General features: G+C 50.9%; 1 protein-coding gene across 3 annotated transcripts; it reads right to left on the reverse strand.

Moving 5' to 3' along the window:
* Window positions 1-7,013: 7,013 nt before the first annotated feature.
* On the reverse strand, window positions 7,014-15,056 carry LOC142920792 (E3 ubiquitin-protein ligase CCNB1IP1-like). 3 transcript variants are annotated; one of them, XM_076062876.1, is made up of 4 exons: window positions 14,999-15,056; window positions 10,349-10,710; window positions 9,161-9,500; window positions 7,014-8,590 (listed from the first exon to the last, which is right to left on the reverse strand). In XM_076062876.1, exons 2-4 carry the CDS (start codon window positions 10,643-10,645, stop codon window positions 8,376-8,378), a joined length of 852 nt encoding a protein of 283 aa, XP_075918991.1. In that variant the 5' UTR covers window positions 10,646-10,710; window positions 14,999-15,056; the 3' UTR covers window positions 7,014-8,375. The 3 variants fall into 3 exon arrangements, with proteins under 3 accessions (XP_075918991.1, XP_075918990.1, XP_075918992.1); XM_076062875.1 differs by lacking the exon at window positions 14,999-15,056 and adding an exon at window positions 11,825-11,993; XM_076062877.1 differs by lacking the exon at window positions 14,999-15,056 and adding an exon at window positions 11,825-11,995 and having other exon boundaries at window positions 8,437-8,590; window positions 9,171-9,500.
* Window positions 15,057-15,345: the final 289 nt, after the last annotated feature.

The following is a 15,345-nucleotide window of genomic DNA, read 5'->3' on the forward strand; positions in this document are numbered from 1 at the left end:
AGCGTACCAGACGGTTATGGAGGAGGTGAGGATGGATTCAATGATCGCTGTATAGAATTGCACCATCATTGTCTTTGGCAGGTTATGTAGATAAAATGTTAAAAACAGTGTAAGCCCTTGGCCTTGTTTAACAGGCCAGCAGCAGATGGGAAGAAACTGTTTTTATGGCGTGAGGTTTTGGTCCTGATGGACCGAAGCCTTCTGCCGGAGGGGAGTAGCTGAAACAGAGAGTGTCCAGGGTGGGAGAAATCGGCCATAATCTTCCTCGCTCGCCTCATGGACCTTGTCGTGTGCAGGTCCTCGAGGGTTGGTAGATTGCAGGCAATTACCTTCTCAGCAGTGTGGATGATACGCTGCAGTCTGCTCTTGTCCTTGGCAGTGGCAGCAGCGTACCAGACGGTTATGGAGGAGGTGAGGATGGATTCAATGATCGCTGTATAGAATTGCACCATCATTGTCTTTGGCAGGTTATGTAGATAATATGTTAAAAACAGTGTAAGCCCTTGGCCTTGTTTAACAGGCCAGCAGCAGATGGGAAGAAACTGTTTTTATGGCGTGAGGTTTTGGTCCTGATGGACCGAAGCCTTCTGCCGGAGGGGAGTAGCTGAAACAGAGAGTGTCCAGGGTGGGAGAAATCGGCCATAATCTTCCTCGCTCGCCTCATGGACCTTGTCGTGTGCAGGTCCTCGAGGGTTGGTAGATTGCAGGCAATTACCTTCTCAGCAGTGTGGATGATACGCTGCAGTCTGCTCTTGTCCTTGGCAGTGGCAGCAGCGTACCAGACGGTTATGGAGGAGGTGAGGATGGATTCAATGATCGCTGTATAGAATTGCACCATCATTGTCTTTGGCAGGTTGAATTTCTTCAGCTGCCGTAGAAAGTACATCCTCTGTTGAGCTTTCTTGGTGAGGGAGCTGATGTTCAGTTCCCACTTGAGGTCCCGGGAGAGAATAGTGCCCAGGAAGCGGAAGGACTCTACAATTTTGACTGGGGAGTCTAACAGGGTGATGGGGGTGAGTGGGGCTGTATTCTTCCTGAAGTCCACAACCATCTCAACTGTCTTTAGAGCATTTAGCTCTAAGTTGTTCTGGCTACACCAGGTCACCAGATTGTCAGCTTCCCACCTATAGTCAGACTCATCCCCACCAGAGATCAGCCCAATGAGGGTGGTGTTATCCGCAAACTTCAATAGTTTGACGGACAGATGATTGGAGGTGCAGCTGTTGGTATACAGGGAGAAGAGCAGAGGGGAAAGGACGCAGCCCTGAGGAGTTCCGGTGCTGATGGACCTGGAGTCAGAGACTTGTGTTCCCAGCTTAACGCACTGCTTCCTGTCAGACAGGAAGTCTGTGATCCATTTACAGGTGGTGTAGGGCACGTTCAGCTGGAAGAGCTTGTCCTGAAGCAGGGCAGGGATGATGGTGTTGAAGGCAGAGCTGAAGTCCACAAACAGGATCCTGGCGTAGGATGCTGGGGCATCCAGATGCTGTAGGGTGAAGTGGAGGGCCATGTTAACTGCGTCGTCCACAGACCTGTTGGCTCTGTAGGCAAACTGAAGGGGGTCCAGGAGAGGGTCTGTGATGGCTTTGAGGTGTGTCAGGACCAGGCGCTCAAAATACTTCATCACCACAGATGTAAGGGCGACCGGTCTGTAATCATTTAGTCCTGTTGGCCTTAGCTTTTTGGGCACAGGGATGATGGTGGAGGACTTGATACAGGCTGGTACATGGCATGTCTCCAGGGAGGTGTTAAAGATGTTGGTGAACACCGGAGACAGCTGGTCAGCGCAGTGCCTGAGGGTGGCTGGAGAGATAGAGTCCGGCCCGGCTGCTTTGCGTGGATTCTGCCTCTTGAAAAGTCTATTAACTTCTCCCTCCTGAAAGGAGATAGTCGTCTCTGTAGTATTGGTGGGGGATGGGGCCTCTTGGGTTGGAAGGGGTGGTTCAGGACAGTCCAATTGTCTTTCGAATCTACAGTAGAACTCGTTCAGGTCGTTGGCTAGGCGGGAGTCGTTAGCGGTGTGGGGGGCTCTGGGTTTGTAGTTGGTGATCTGCCTTAGCCCTCTCCAGACAGAAGCAGCGTCGTTTGTAGAGAACTGGTGTTTTAGTCTCTCTGAGTACAGTCGTTTAGTCTCTCTCACCGCTTTGCTAAACCTGTTCTTCGACTCCTTGAATCTGTCTCTATCTCCACTCCTAAACGCTTCTTCCTTCTCCAACCTCAACCTTCTGAGCTTTGCTGAGAACCAGGGCTTATTGTTGTTAAAGTTCACCCTGGTACGTGTTGGGATACAGCAGTCCTCACAGAAGCTGATGTAGGACGTCACAGCCTCTGTGAGTTCATCCAGACTATTGGTAGCAGTCGTGAACATATCCCAGTCAGTACAGTCTAAGCACACCCGCAAATCTTCCACAGCCTCACTGGTCCACTGTATAGATGTCCTCACAGCAGGTTTACAGAGTTTTAGTTTCTGCCTGTATGCAGGAATCAGGTGGACCATGGCATGGTCAGTGTCCTAGTGCTGCTCGGGGGACGGCGTGGTAGGCTCTACTGACTGTAGTGTAGCAGTGATCCAGAGTGTTCCCTTCTCTGGTTGGGCATTTAATGAATTGTATGTATTTGGGGAGTTCGTGGCTGAGATTACCTTTGTTAAAGTCGCCAAGTACGATAACCAACGAATCTGGATTTGCTCGCTCCACACTCAGAATCTGATCGGCGAGCATGCGTTTGGCCTCTTTAACCTGAGGACAAGGCGGCAAATAAACTCCGACCAAAATGAGCGACGCGAACTCGCGAGGCGAGTAAAACGGTTTACAGGTTATAAAAATTGATTCAAGGAGTGGAGAACAATGTTGCAGAATCACTGTGACATCTACACACCAGCCACTATTAATGTAAAAACAAATACCACCGCCTTTCGTCTTGCCGGAGAGTGCTATGTCACGATCCGATCTTACAAGATGGAATCCTGCTAGTTGTAGCGAAGTGTCCGGAATCAAATCACACAGCCATGTTTCCGTGAAGCACAAAGCAGAAGCTGAAAGAAAGTCTTTGTTTTTTACCATCAGTAGCTGAAGTTCATCCATTTTGTTGTACAGTGAACGTACGTTGGAGAGGAAAAAGCTCGGAAGCACTGTTCGGATCCCGCGTCTGCGTAGCCGTACTAGAGCCCCCGACCGTTTACCCCTTGGGCGGCGTTTCGCTGCTTGAGCAAAGCCTAGCGCGGCATTGACTAAAATGCCTACTAATTCTGCCGCTGGAAGCAGAAAAGTAGAAATTAAATCCACAGGAGTTGTTTCCCTGATATTTAAAAGTTCGTCTCTTGTTAGAGAACTCCGAAAATCTTGGCAAAACACTGAATTGACAGACAAAACAAGACAAAACAGGGCGCACCGACCGGCTGAGGCTACTATCATCGGCGCCATATTCGCACCAGCACGGGTGTGCTGAACAGCAGGACTCTCTCACCAGCACTGGTGTGTTGAACAGTAGGCCCCTCTCACCAGCATGGGAGTGGTGAACAGCAGGCCCCTCTCACCAACACGGGTGTGATGAACAGTAGGCCTCTCTCACCAGCATGGGAGTGAACAGCAGGCCCCTCTCACCAACACGGGTGTGATGAACAGCACGCCCCTCTCACCAGCACGGGTGTGATGAATAGTAGGCCTCTCTCACCAGCACGGGTGTGTTGAACAGCAGGCCCCTCTCACCAGCACGGGTGTGCTGAACAGTAGGCCCCTCTCACCAGCACGGGTGTGCTGAACAGCAGGCCCCTCTCACCAGCACGGGTGTGTTGAACAGCAGGCCCCTCTCACCAGCACGGGTGTGTTGAACAGCAGGCCCCTCTCACCAGCACGGGTGTGTTGAACAGCAGGCCCCTCTCACCAGCACGGGTGTGCTGAACAGTAGGCCCCTCTCACCAGCACGGGTGTGTTGAACAGCAGGCCCCTCTCACCAGCACGGGTGTACTGAACAGTAGGCCCCTCAACACGGGTGTGCTGAACAGCAGGCCTCTCTCACCAGCACGGGTGTGTTGAACAGCAGGCCCCTCTCACCAGCACGGGTGTGCTGAACAGTAGGCCCCTCTCACCAGCACGGGTGTGTTGAACAGCAGGCCCCTCTCACCAGCACGGGTGTACTGAACAGTAGGCCCCTCAACACGGGTGTGCTGAACAGCAGGCCTCTCTCACCAGCACGGGTGTGCTGAACAGCAGGCCCCTCAACAGCAGGCCCCTCTCACCAGCACGGGTGTGCTGAACAGCAGGCCCCTCAACACGGGTGTGCTGAACAGCAGGCCTCTCTCACCAACACGGGTGTGCTGAACAGCAGGCCCCTCTCACCAACACGGATGTGATGAACAGCAGGCCCCTCTCACCAGCACGGGTGTGCTGAACAGCAGGCCCCTCAACAGCAGGCCTCTCTCACCAGCGCAGGTGTGCTGAACAGAAGGCCTCTCAACAGCAGGCCTCTCTCACCAGCAAGGGTGTGCTGAACAGCAGGCCCCTCAACACGGGTGTACTGAACAGCAGGCCTCTCTCACCAGCACGGGTGTGATGAACAGCAGGCCTCTCAACAGCAGGCCTCTCTCACCAGCACGGGTGTGATGAACAGCAGGCCTCTCTCACCAGCACGAGTGTGTTGAACAGCAAGCCCCTCTCAAGACAAAACTGGACAAAACAGGGCGCACCAACCGGCCGAGGCTGCCATCATCGGCGCCATGAACTCTGTCCTAGTGGTCTTCCCCCCATGTGTACTGTCGCCTGCTGACGTATGTACTGCCGTACACTGTATTTATCACTTTCAGTCAGCAGACGGCGCTATTACGCTACATTTGGAATGTGCTAACCCAGCGGCCCCCAACCTTTTTGGCACCAGGGACCGGTTTCGTGGAAGACAATTTTTTTCACGGACCGGGGGAGGGGGGGGGGGTTCATCATTGGGTCTTTCCCCCTTTTCAAAGAAGCTCTCCAGCGACGTTTGTTTATTACACATTGTGGCTACTAGGGGGTTAGAGCTTGTGGGCTTTATACCAACACTGTGACTGAGACAAGTGCGCAGTGCGGGAAAGAGGCGCGGACGGAAGTGGTAAATAATAAAATAATGGGGGCGGGCCACACGCGGACTCACCGCTCACCTCCTGCTGCTGTGCGGCCCGGTTCCTAACAGGGGGTTGGGGACCCCTGTGCTAACCCACCAAGCAGGGTAGGTAAGCATTCTCATTCGTGAGATTCGATATTTCAGAGTCTGTATTTGTGGCGTCCATTGCATTAAGACGGGCAAAGTGCGTGTAATTTGGAGACGGACAAAGGCATCTCGGGGATCACAGATAGCTTGGTGGTGATGGCTATGCTGTATGTAGCCTCTAATCCAGCACCGCAGAGGCAGTGAGGGTGGCTGGACCGCACACGTTTTGCGAAAATCCCTTCCCATGGACGTCGAGGAGGTGCCACTCCCCGGCACGCCGGAAGAAGGCAGTACAGCAAAGTGCAGACTAAATATTGTAGATCCCTTCTGTATGCATGTATGTTGAACTTCTTTTGCACGGTACGGAGCCAATTGTGCAAATTGGAGGGATCAACACTCATTAACTTAATTTGCAGAGGACTGCAGAGCTTGGCTAATTGTTGGTGTTGGCTCACAGCCTGTATGCCTGAGGTTCCTCAGCGATGGTGAGATGCAATTTGCAATGAATGATGACGCGATATGAAACTAAACATGAGTATTATCAATAGGTGATGTTTTAGTGCGTTAAACGGTGGCTGGATCACACGCATTCAGAGGTTCTGATTTGTAATCATCTTGAAAAGCGTGTTACTAAATTTCTGCCAGTAGATGAAGGCGCTATTTTAGTTAGTATTGGCGATGTAATGCGGGTTAAAGCTTGCGCACAAATTGGAGGCTTTGGAAGATAAGCCTATAGAGGTGTTTCACGATAACATGCCATGTCACTTTCATGCAGTAGAGAAGCAGCAGCTCGCCTGCGTTTAAGTGACTCGGTACAATGGTGAGCACAATGCTTGATAAGTAGGGACGTGCTCACCCAGCCATGGATAGAACTAAATAATGAAGCAATTCTGCTGGAGCTTTTCTTTTGTTGGCGGCAGGCTACCTATCTGTAATACCCAATTCTGACGTGGCATTGTGCTTGCCACTCACCCCTTCATGTGCCATGCCGGCCTGTTCAGGCTATATGGGGGATCTTTGTGTTTGTGGAGAGAGTGAAGAGTTTTACATACCTGGGCAGTGTGCTCATGACCAGCTCCGGTTTGACAACAGAGGTCTCATTCCGAATCAGTCAAGCGGCATTAACTTTCCATCAGTTGCGTAAAGCTACCTGGTCTGTCACTCCCTATGAAGCTTCGGATCTTCTCGGCCAGTCATGCCCTCCCTTCTCTACGCTTGCAAAATGTAAACCCCCCTAAAGGAAAATCTTCCCTGGTTAGAAACATTTAGGCTGGCCTGCCTACGATCCATCCTGGGTTTAACCAGGCTGGATTGTGTGAGGAGCTCACAGATCTTTAAAAGATCTGGACAAAATCCCATCGGTGAGCTCCTCTGGCAGGCAAGGTTGCATTAGTTGGGTCATGTAGCCCACATGCCTAAACAGCTTTTGTTCAGCCAAATAGAGGGGGCTAAACGAGAAGAGATGGAGTGATGTGGTACAAGAGGATGTGGAGCTGAGTGGACTGGTACCAGTGGTGTCTAGATCGGCCTAATTGGAGGAGGCTCGTGAATGCTGCTGCTGGGCAGTTGGGTGGCTGAAGCACAGCAAGTTGGCACAGTACGGGGCACAGGTGGTGCATCGGCCATTCATTTCAGTCAGTGGACCCCTGGCACCTGGGTCTGCCCCATAACCTCCTACCAGTGGGCCTTCGGCACTTCACGTGGCCTCAACATGCACATAGCCTGGCACAAGCGATGTGGTGAGGTCACCGCCACTTAGTGGCGAATGGCGGTTGTTGTGTCGACCTGTATGGGTGGTCTGTGTAATGTAAAGGAAGTGTTTTTGGCGGCCGCAAAGTCCTAAACTTTTTAATGAAAAACAAATGGAACAGGTTCCCTCTTGTGAACAGCACTTACTCCAACACAACATTGAGAAACAACGCGCACCACGGTAACTCCCGGGTCGGCCGCAGCGAGATTCTAAACGGCAAACCCCTCTGTGCCGTCACGAGCGCCGCCACCATCGGCCTGTCCCCCCTCCCCCGAACGCCAACGACGACACCTGGTAACCTACCCGCTGGAAAAAATTAACGGTGCTCAAGCGGTAAATGTCATGGGTTTACTCTCCAGCACGCAAATCTGCGGGGTCGAAAGCGGGAGCTCATCGGCCACGGTTTATAGCAGCAGCTGTCAGAGTCGGGATCGAACCCACGACCTCCTGTAGACCGGGCGAGGTAGTTAACATCTCATAGCCACTGTGGTGATGATGATGATGATGAGAGAGTGAGAGAGACGCAAGCTCCAAATATACGGCAGCAGCTGTCAGAATTGGGATCGCACCTACAACCTCCTGTAGGGCTGCACGGATTCCTCCAGTATAGACAAAAGTTTCTGATGGATGTGAAAGTGACGTAACCCTATGAGCCCCACCCGGCACGGCCAATGGGAGACGTTTGTCACGTGAACGGAGTGCGGTCGTTCAGTTACTGCCGCTGGTGGTGATCACCAAGCGGGACGTCAAACTCCACTGTCAACGTTGTGGGTTTGCTCTCCCAGAACACAATTGGTGTGCGCTAAAGTAGTAACGAATTGAAACTATTAAACTCAACAAATTTATTTTTCATTTTACCAGGCCGAGGACCCACCGACCCACGCAGCTATTTTCATAAGCGACCTGGCCATCACAAACGATAGCTCAATGACGCGGCGTTATCGTCGTCGTCGTGCGTGAGAATCTCCAGCGAGCGGCTCTCCGAACACAACTGACGGGGGCGACGAGGCGCGCGCTCGCACGCGTGGACCCCGTGACGCTTGTGCACGACGTGGTTTTTTGTATTTGTTTGTCGCTGTAACGTTTTTACCCCGGGGCCCCCGACCAGAAGTCTGTGGGAAAAGAGCTTCACAGCTTGTCGGATTCCTACCTCCAGCGTAAATAAATATTTCCGATTCGGATTCCGTTTGCGCTCAGAGGAGGCAATCGACTGGCGGTGACGACGAGAGGCTCCTGCCAAGCGCCACAGGGTAGTAGGCAGATGACCTGCGGGCAGCGTTAAGACCACAGGAATCTGATGAGCGGTGAGGCCAGTGGGCAAGGTCCTTTTTGCGTCGTTTTTTTTCCCCACGAGTTTTTTTTTTGGGGAACCCCTTGCGACCGCATTGGAGGGCGAGGAGGCGGGCGCGAAGGGAAGGACTCTCGCGTTGTTACCGGGGGGAGGTCACTTCCTGGCTCCGGTCACCGCGGCTTTGGCGGGGAAGGGGAAGCGGAGGAAGCCGTCGGATTGCGGCGACCTGCCCGGGGGGCTGCCGTCGAAAAACAACGGCCTCGGCGCAAACTCCGTCCCCTCAGGGCGGCAGCACGGAGGCGTCTTCATCATCCAGCTCCACGCGTTTCCCTCCGCGCCTTGCGATGTTCGCGGGGTCGACGTCTCTGCTACAGGGGGGGGGGGGGGGTGGGGGAAAAAATTACATTACGTACAAAACGTCACCGTATGAACCTATCCCCATTTTCCCTGCTTGGTCGGTTCCTAACAAAGTTCAAACATATCATTACCAGAGTTGTTTCTTTTCGTTTGCATTTTTGACTGCTTGTGTTGTGGTTATTGCAAACATGATTCCTTGTATAAAGGTGTCAGTTTTTGTTGTGCCAGCCAAAAGGGTAAAAACCTATTCCTATATCTTGTTACTGGCAAAGGAGGTCTCATAATGTAAAGGTTTACCCCGAGCCCTCAATACTCCCTGATGGTGCGCTGTTTTTGAGTTGTACGCCTTTTGGCGTCTTCTGGTCCAACACCAGTGGAGACTAGGCTCTAAGAAAAGCCGTCTCGGGTGTGGACCAATCAAATTCAAGGACAGTGCATATTATTATCAGAGTTGTCTCTTTTGTTTGCATTTTGACTGCTTGTGTTGTGGTTATTGCAAACATGATGCCTTGAATAAAGGTGTCAGTTTTTGTGCCAGCTAAAAGGGTAAAAACCTATTACTAAAGTTCAAACGGCCCTACCGAATCTCACTATGAATGGCGAGGACGCCGCGCCGTTCAGAGCCTCCTCCTCCTCAGCGCATCTCCCCTCGTCGATAGCGGAGAATCGCAGGCGGAGGCGATCGTAGGAGACCTGCAGTTTCTTCTGCTCCCGGTCCCTCTCCAGCAGTTTCTCGGCAGCCTCGTTGTACCTCTTCTTGAACTTGGCCAGCTCGCTCTTGGCAAGCGAGAACTGCCGCTTCAGAGTGGCGACCTCCGTGACCTTGTTCTGGATCTCCTGCTTGAAGCGGTCCTCAGACTGCACCCTGAGCCTCTTTGATTTCACGGCCAAGTGTTCCTGATACAGTCTCTCCTGGTGCACCTGCGAGATGGAAAATTTGATTAAACGTATTTTTTATCGGTTAAAGAGCCGTACGCGCAAGGGGACTTACGTGTAGAAGAATAACTCGGTTAGCGAAGCCTCTGGGAATGACGAAGCTCCAAAAAAAAATCGAAAGAATGAAAAACAAATATTCATAATTTTCAATTTAAAGCTTTCGTGACTGCAGGGATTCATCTTCTGGGTTCTTTCGGTAAAGTCACCACGTAGAATTGAGATAAAAAAATAAAACAGAATTTATTCTGTAATAAAAATTAAAATAATAATAACATAATAAATTCTGTTATTATTTTTATTATTTTATCTCCATTCTACGTGACTTTACCGAAAGAACCCAGCAGGAGAAAAATATTCATAAATCACGCAAATTAATTCAAGAGTGACATCTTAAACGCTGTACATGTTCTAAGTAGTGCCACCGATAATAGACGGACTAAATATTAACTGCGTCATTCCAATGGTGCTCGCTAAATAAAGAAATGCCTCCAAGTCTTTTTGTCTCCGAGTTAGTCACTACTTATGTTTGGAGTTTGCACGTTCTCCCAGTGGCCGTGTGGATTTTCTCCAGGTCCTCTGATTTTTCCCTCCCAATGTTTAGAAACGACATCTAACGCGTTTTAGAGTATTTGACTGCTGTAAATTTCCACGTGATGATAACAGCCGCTTGGGTTGGGCTATCATTCGTGATGGCCAGGTCGCTTCTGCAAAAAAAAGAGGTTACGTAGCTCAGTGGGACTTTATCCGCTAAAATATAAAACATTTCAGTTTGTTACTTTTTAAAAATAAATTTTATTTTTATTTTTAAAAAGTCACCGATCCGTCGCCGATACCTGAAAGATCCAGAATGAAAGCGCCCGCGAACATATCTCCTGGATGACGTCCGGCCCTAGGCCCGCCAGCACCATGGACTTGTGCTCCTCGGGGGGGTTCAAGCAGACCCGCACCACGTCCAGGCTGCCGCGCGGCAAGGCGCCGCACGCCGGGCAGGCGGCCGCCCCCGTCTTGAACTCGCGTTCGCCGTCCTCGTCGCAAAAGAGATGCGAGCAGGAGGTGACCCAGGCGAAGTCGCCGACAATGCGCCGGCACTTCCTCAAGTTGCACACCAGAATTTGTTCGTGCGCCGACATTTCCTCCCCGCCTGACCACTGGCCCCGGGGGGTCGCCAGTTCTCCTGTTCCCAGTCGCCGCCGTTCTGGTGGAGGGAAACGAATCGCGGGTGAAACACGTTTTCGCATGGAGTGCGCGAAATGCGTTCGCGTTTTTTTTTTTGCGAGCTCCTGCCGTTTATTGACCGGCTCAGAGCTCCAGAGAGAGCACCGGGGTGCGGTCTCGTTCGTTAAGGGCGGCGAGAGATCTTGGTCAGCGTAATGACGGAAGCAAGTGAGGTACAGTACGATGGCGAAGCAAACAGAAATCAGTTGGGAGAGCGACGGTTTTAGAGGATAAATTGCTGAGCAGGGGGAGTGTTCTGACCTGCGGTTTGGTGAGTGGGTGGATGAGTTTGTGGGTGAGTGAGCGAACTTGTAAGTGGCTGATGGGCTGGGTGTATGCACGTTGAACTTATTTCACACCGTACAGAGCGAACCTTGCTAATCGGAGGTACGGGTAGAGGACAAGAAACAAAACACAAAGACCAGTGCAAAAGAAATTAGTCTTCAATCTAGATGATTTTAAAATGCACAGTTTCAGTGGATTCCTAATAGCGGAAGGAAAATGGTTCCAGACGGACGCAGAAGCGCATCTGAAAGTGCGCAACGCTTGCCCAAAAACCTCTGCGAGGGTGAGTGTGTTGTGACCTGCAGGGTGGTGGGGTGAGTGGATGGGTTTCTGGGTGAGTGAACTTGTCAGTGGCTGACTGGTTCAGTGAGTGTCTTGTTGTGCCTGCAGTTTGGTGAGTGGGTGGGTGAGTTAGTGGGTGAGTGAGCCTGTGAGTGGCCGACTGGCTTTAGTGTGCTGTCGTGACCTGCAATGTGGTGAGTGGGTAAGTGGATGCGTGCGTGGGTGAGTGAGTGAACTAGTCAGTGGCTGGTTGGCTCAGTGAGTGTCTTGTTGTGCTTGCAGTTTGGTGAGTGGGTGCAAGTGAATTAGTGGGTGAGTGAGCCTGTCAGTGGCTGGCTGGCTTAGCGTGCTGTCGTAACCTTCAATGTGATGAGTGGGTGGTTGGATGAGTGAGTTAGTGGGTGAGGGAGCTTGTCAGTGGCTGACTAGCTGCGCGAATGTGCTGCTGTGACCTGCAGTGTGGTGGGTGAGTGAGTTAATGGGTGAGTGAGCTTGTCAGTGGCTGACTGGCTGTGTTGAGTCCTCACCACTTGAGATTGGGATGAATTGGGGAGGCCTTCGTTCCAGAAGTCGATTGACAATGGCAGAGGATAATGACTGCATGCCACACTCAATGTGCCGTCTGTATTCATCCGTATTGTTAATGTATGAATACGCCTGTTGCTCAGGAAAGCCCCACTGAGTCTCAACTCTTCTTCAGGAGGGGTCCTGCCAAGTTTGCACAAGAGGGGGCGATGTTGCTGTGATCCCTCCCACTGAGCCATTTCCAGGTAATCTTTTAGCTTTGGGATGTGGTTCTGGCAAGTACCAGTTCCACTGTGTTTGTGGGTTTAGCTATGGGAGGGAAACTCGGAGGAAACCAATGGAGATGACACACATGCCACTCTGTAGTACAGAGAATGATCACACAAACCATTGCCGGACAGCTGGGATCACTCCGTGTAGAGTGCTGTACAGTATCTAAATGTGTAGGGGCCATGCCTTTCGTGCGTACGCAAAAATCTGTCAAAACCTGACCCCGTACGCACGCGGACTTTTTACACCCCCCCCCCCCCCCCCACCTGCCTACGTACGTTCGCCTGACGCATCACCCCCCCCCCCACCCCCTAGAATCCTGTAGAACGGCCGATATGTAATCCACGCAGAAACGATCAATTATTAATATTAACGTGTTTAAGCAAACAGATAGTCCACCGCCGGCTGCATTATTATCGAGGCTTCAACCCCCCCCCCCCATTTCCTATGCGTACATTGTGAGTAGACCCCCCCATATGCAAGCGTACGCATTTTGGGTATCCCCCTCCATGACAACGAACTAAATGGATGGCCCCGTATCGGGAAAAATCGGAGGACCCTGAGACAAATCCACACAATCAACATGGGGAGAGAGACGCAGACTCCAAATATACAGCAGCAGGAGCAAGCGTGGTCAGGGCCTGGGCGCGAACCGACGATCTCCTGTAGGCCAGGCGAGGATGTTAACATCTAGTCACCGTGATGATAACAGGCGAGGTAGTTAACATCTCCTAGTCACCGTGATGATAACAGGCGAGGTAGTTAACATCTCCTAGTCACCTTGATGACAACAGGCAAGGTAGTTAACATCTCCTAGTCACCGTGATGATAACAGGCGAGGTAGTTAACATCTCCTAGTCACCGTGATGATAACAGGCGAGGTAGTTAACATCTCCTAGTCACCTTGATGACAACAGGCGAGGTAGTTAACATCTCCTAGTCACGGTGATGATGACAGGCGAGGTAGTTAACATCTCCTAGTCACCGTGATGATAACAGGCGAGGTAGTTAACATCTCCTAGTCACCGTGATGATAACAGGCGAGGTAGTTAACATCTCCTAGTCACCGTGATGACGACAGGCGAGGTAGTTAACATCTCCTAGTCACCGTGATGATGACAGGCGAGGTAGTTAACATCTCCTAGTCACCGTGATAACAGGCGAGGTAGTTAACATCTCCTAGTCACCGTGGTGATAACAGGCGAGGTAGTTAACATCTCCTAGTCACCGTGATGATAACAGGCGAGGTAGTTAACATCTCCTAGTCACTGTGATGATAACAGGCGAGGTAGTTAACATCTCCTAGTCACCGTGATGACGACAGGCGAGGTAGTTAACATCTCCTAGTCACCGTGATGATGACAGGCGAGGTAGTTAACATCTCCTAGTCACCGTGATGATAACAGGCGAGGTAGTTAACATCTCCTAGTCACCGTGGTGATAACAGGCGAGGTAGTTAACATCTCCTAGTCACCGTGATGATAACAGGCGAGGTAGTTAACATCTCCTAGTCACCGTGATGATGACAGGCGAGGTAGTTAACATCTCCTAGTCACCGTGATGATGACAGGCGAGGTAGTTAACATCTCCTAGTCACCGTGATGATGACAGGCGAGGTAGTTAACATCTCCTAGTCACCGTGATGATGACAGGCGAGGTAGTTAACATCTCCTAGTCACGGTGATGATGACAGGCGAGGTAGTTAACATCTCCTAGTCACCGTGATGATGACAGGCGAGGTAGTTAACATCTCCTAGTCACCGTGATGATGACAGGCGAGGTAGTTAACATCTCCTAGTCACCGTGATGATAACAGGCGAGGTAGTTAACATCTCCTAGTCACCGTGATGATGACAGGCGAGGTAGTTAACATCTCCTAGTCACCGTGATGATGACAGGCGAGGTAGTTAACATCTCCTAGTCACCGTGATGATGACAGGCGAGGTAGTTAACATCTCCTAGTCACCGTGATGATGACAGGCGAGGTAGTTAACATCTCCTAGTCACCGTGATGACGACAGGCGAGGTAGTTAACATCTCCTAGTCACCGTGATGATAACAGGCGAGATAGTTAACATCTCCTAGTCACCTTGTAGATGACAGACGAGGTAGTTAACATCTCCTAGTCACCGTGATGACAACAGGCGAGGTAGTTAACACCTCCTAGTCACCGTGATAACAGGCGAGGTAGTTAACATCTCCTAGTCACCGTGATGATAATAGGCGAGGTAGTTAACATCTCCTAGTCACCGTGATGACAACAGGCGAGGTAGTTAACATCTCCTAGTCACCGTGATGATAACAGGGGAGGTAGTTAACATCTCCTAGCACATTCCAAACACTGCACAGCAATCGAATCGCTGGGGATGGGAGGGGGTGGTGTAAAACGTCGTATTTCCAATCAAAGTAAAATGTTGTGGACCCCATGAGGCTGATGAAAGTTTCGCCCTCACGAAAGCGACGCTGGGTCGTGGCTCACAGCGCGATACCAAAATAAAAAATAAAATAAATGAAATAAATCCATCACCTCACAACTTTTTGAGGGTTTCCCGCTCTTTTTTATTGTGTGTATTTAGTGAGACCCTCAGACGTGGTGTCTCATCACTACTATGAGGCGACTTTTAACACCCCCCCCCAGCGTGTAATATTGTTTTTGTTATTTATAAACACTCGGATTCCCGCACTTTTTATTGCTTGTTTCGTGACCTTCAAGGGGTGAGAAAAAAATTAAGGAAAAAAAACGCCTCAGACTCCGAAGTCTTAAAAAAAACAGACGTGTAAAATTGTATTTATAAATAAACTACTCGGCAACGTAAAATAACAGCCGCCCCACGTTCTCTACTTGATATAAACCCCGAAGTGTTTAATGTGATTTATAGGAAAATATAGTTTTGTATTGTTTTTACCTCACAGCAATCCACACACACACTGCAGCTGCGCTCGTGACGTCACGGTGGGGGGGGGGTTGAGGCGTGCGTGACGTCACGGTGTGGGGGTGGTTGCAGGCGTTCGTGACGTCACGATGCAGGAGAGTGGTTGCGGGCGACCGTGTGACGTCACGGACCCCCAACCCCCCGTCCAAGGACGGGCAAAAAAATATTCAATAGAAAAAATTTTCAGCTCATGATTATTAATCGTGAGGGGGGGGGGTTGACCCATGTGGAGTGACGTCACCCGCTCATGAATATTCATGAGGGGAGGGGTTCGGTACGTGGAGTGCCGCGACCTTCTTGTGCGTCGGTGTAAATTTCCA

This window comes from Petromyzon marinus, unplaced genomic scaffold, assembly GCF_048934315.1.
Source record: "Petromyzon marinus isolate PM22_M1 ecotype Great Lakes invasive population unplaced genomic scaffold, UKy_Petmar_22M1.pri1.0 PM_G_Scaffold_76, whole genome shotgun sequence".
Classification (NCBI taxonomy): Eukaryota; Metazoa; Chordata; class Hyperoartia; order Petromyzontiformes; family Petromyzontidae; genus Petromyzon; species Petromyzon marinus.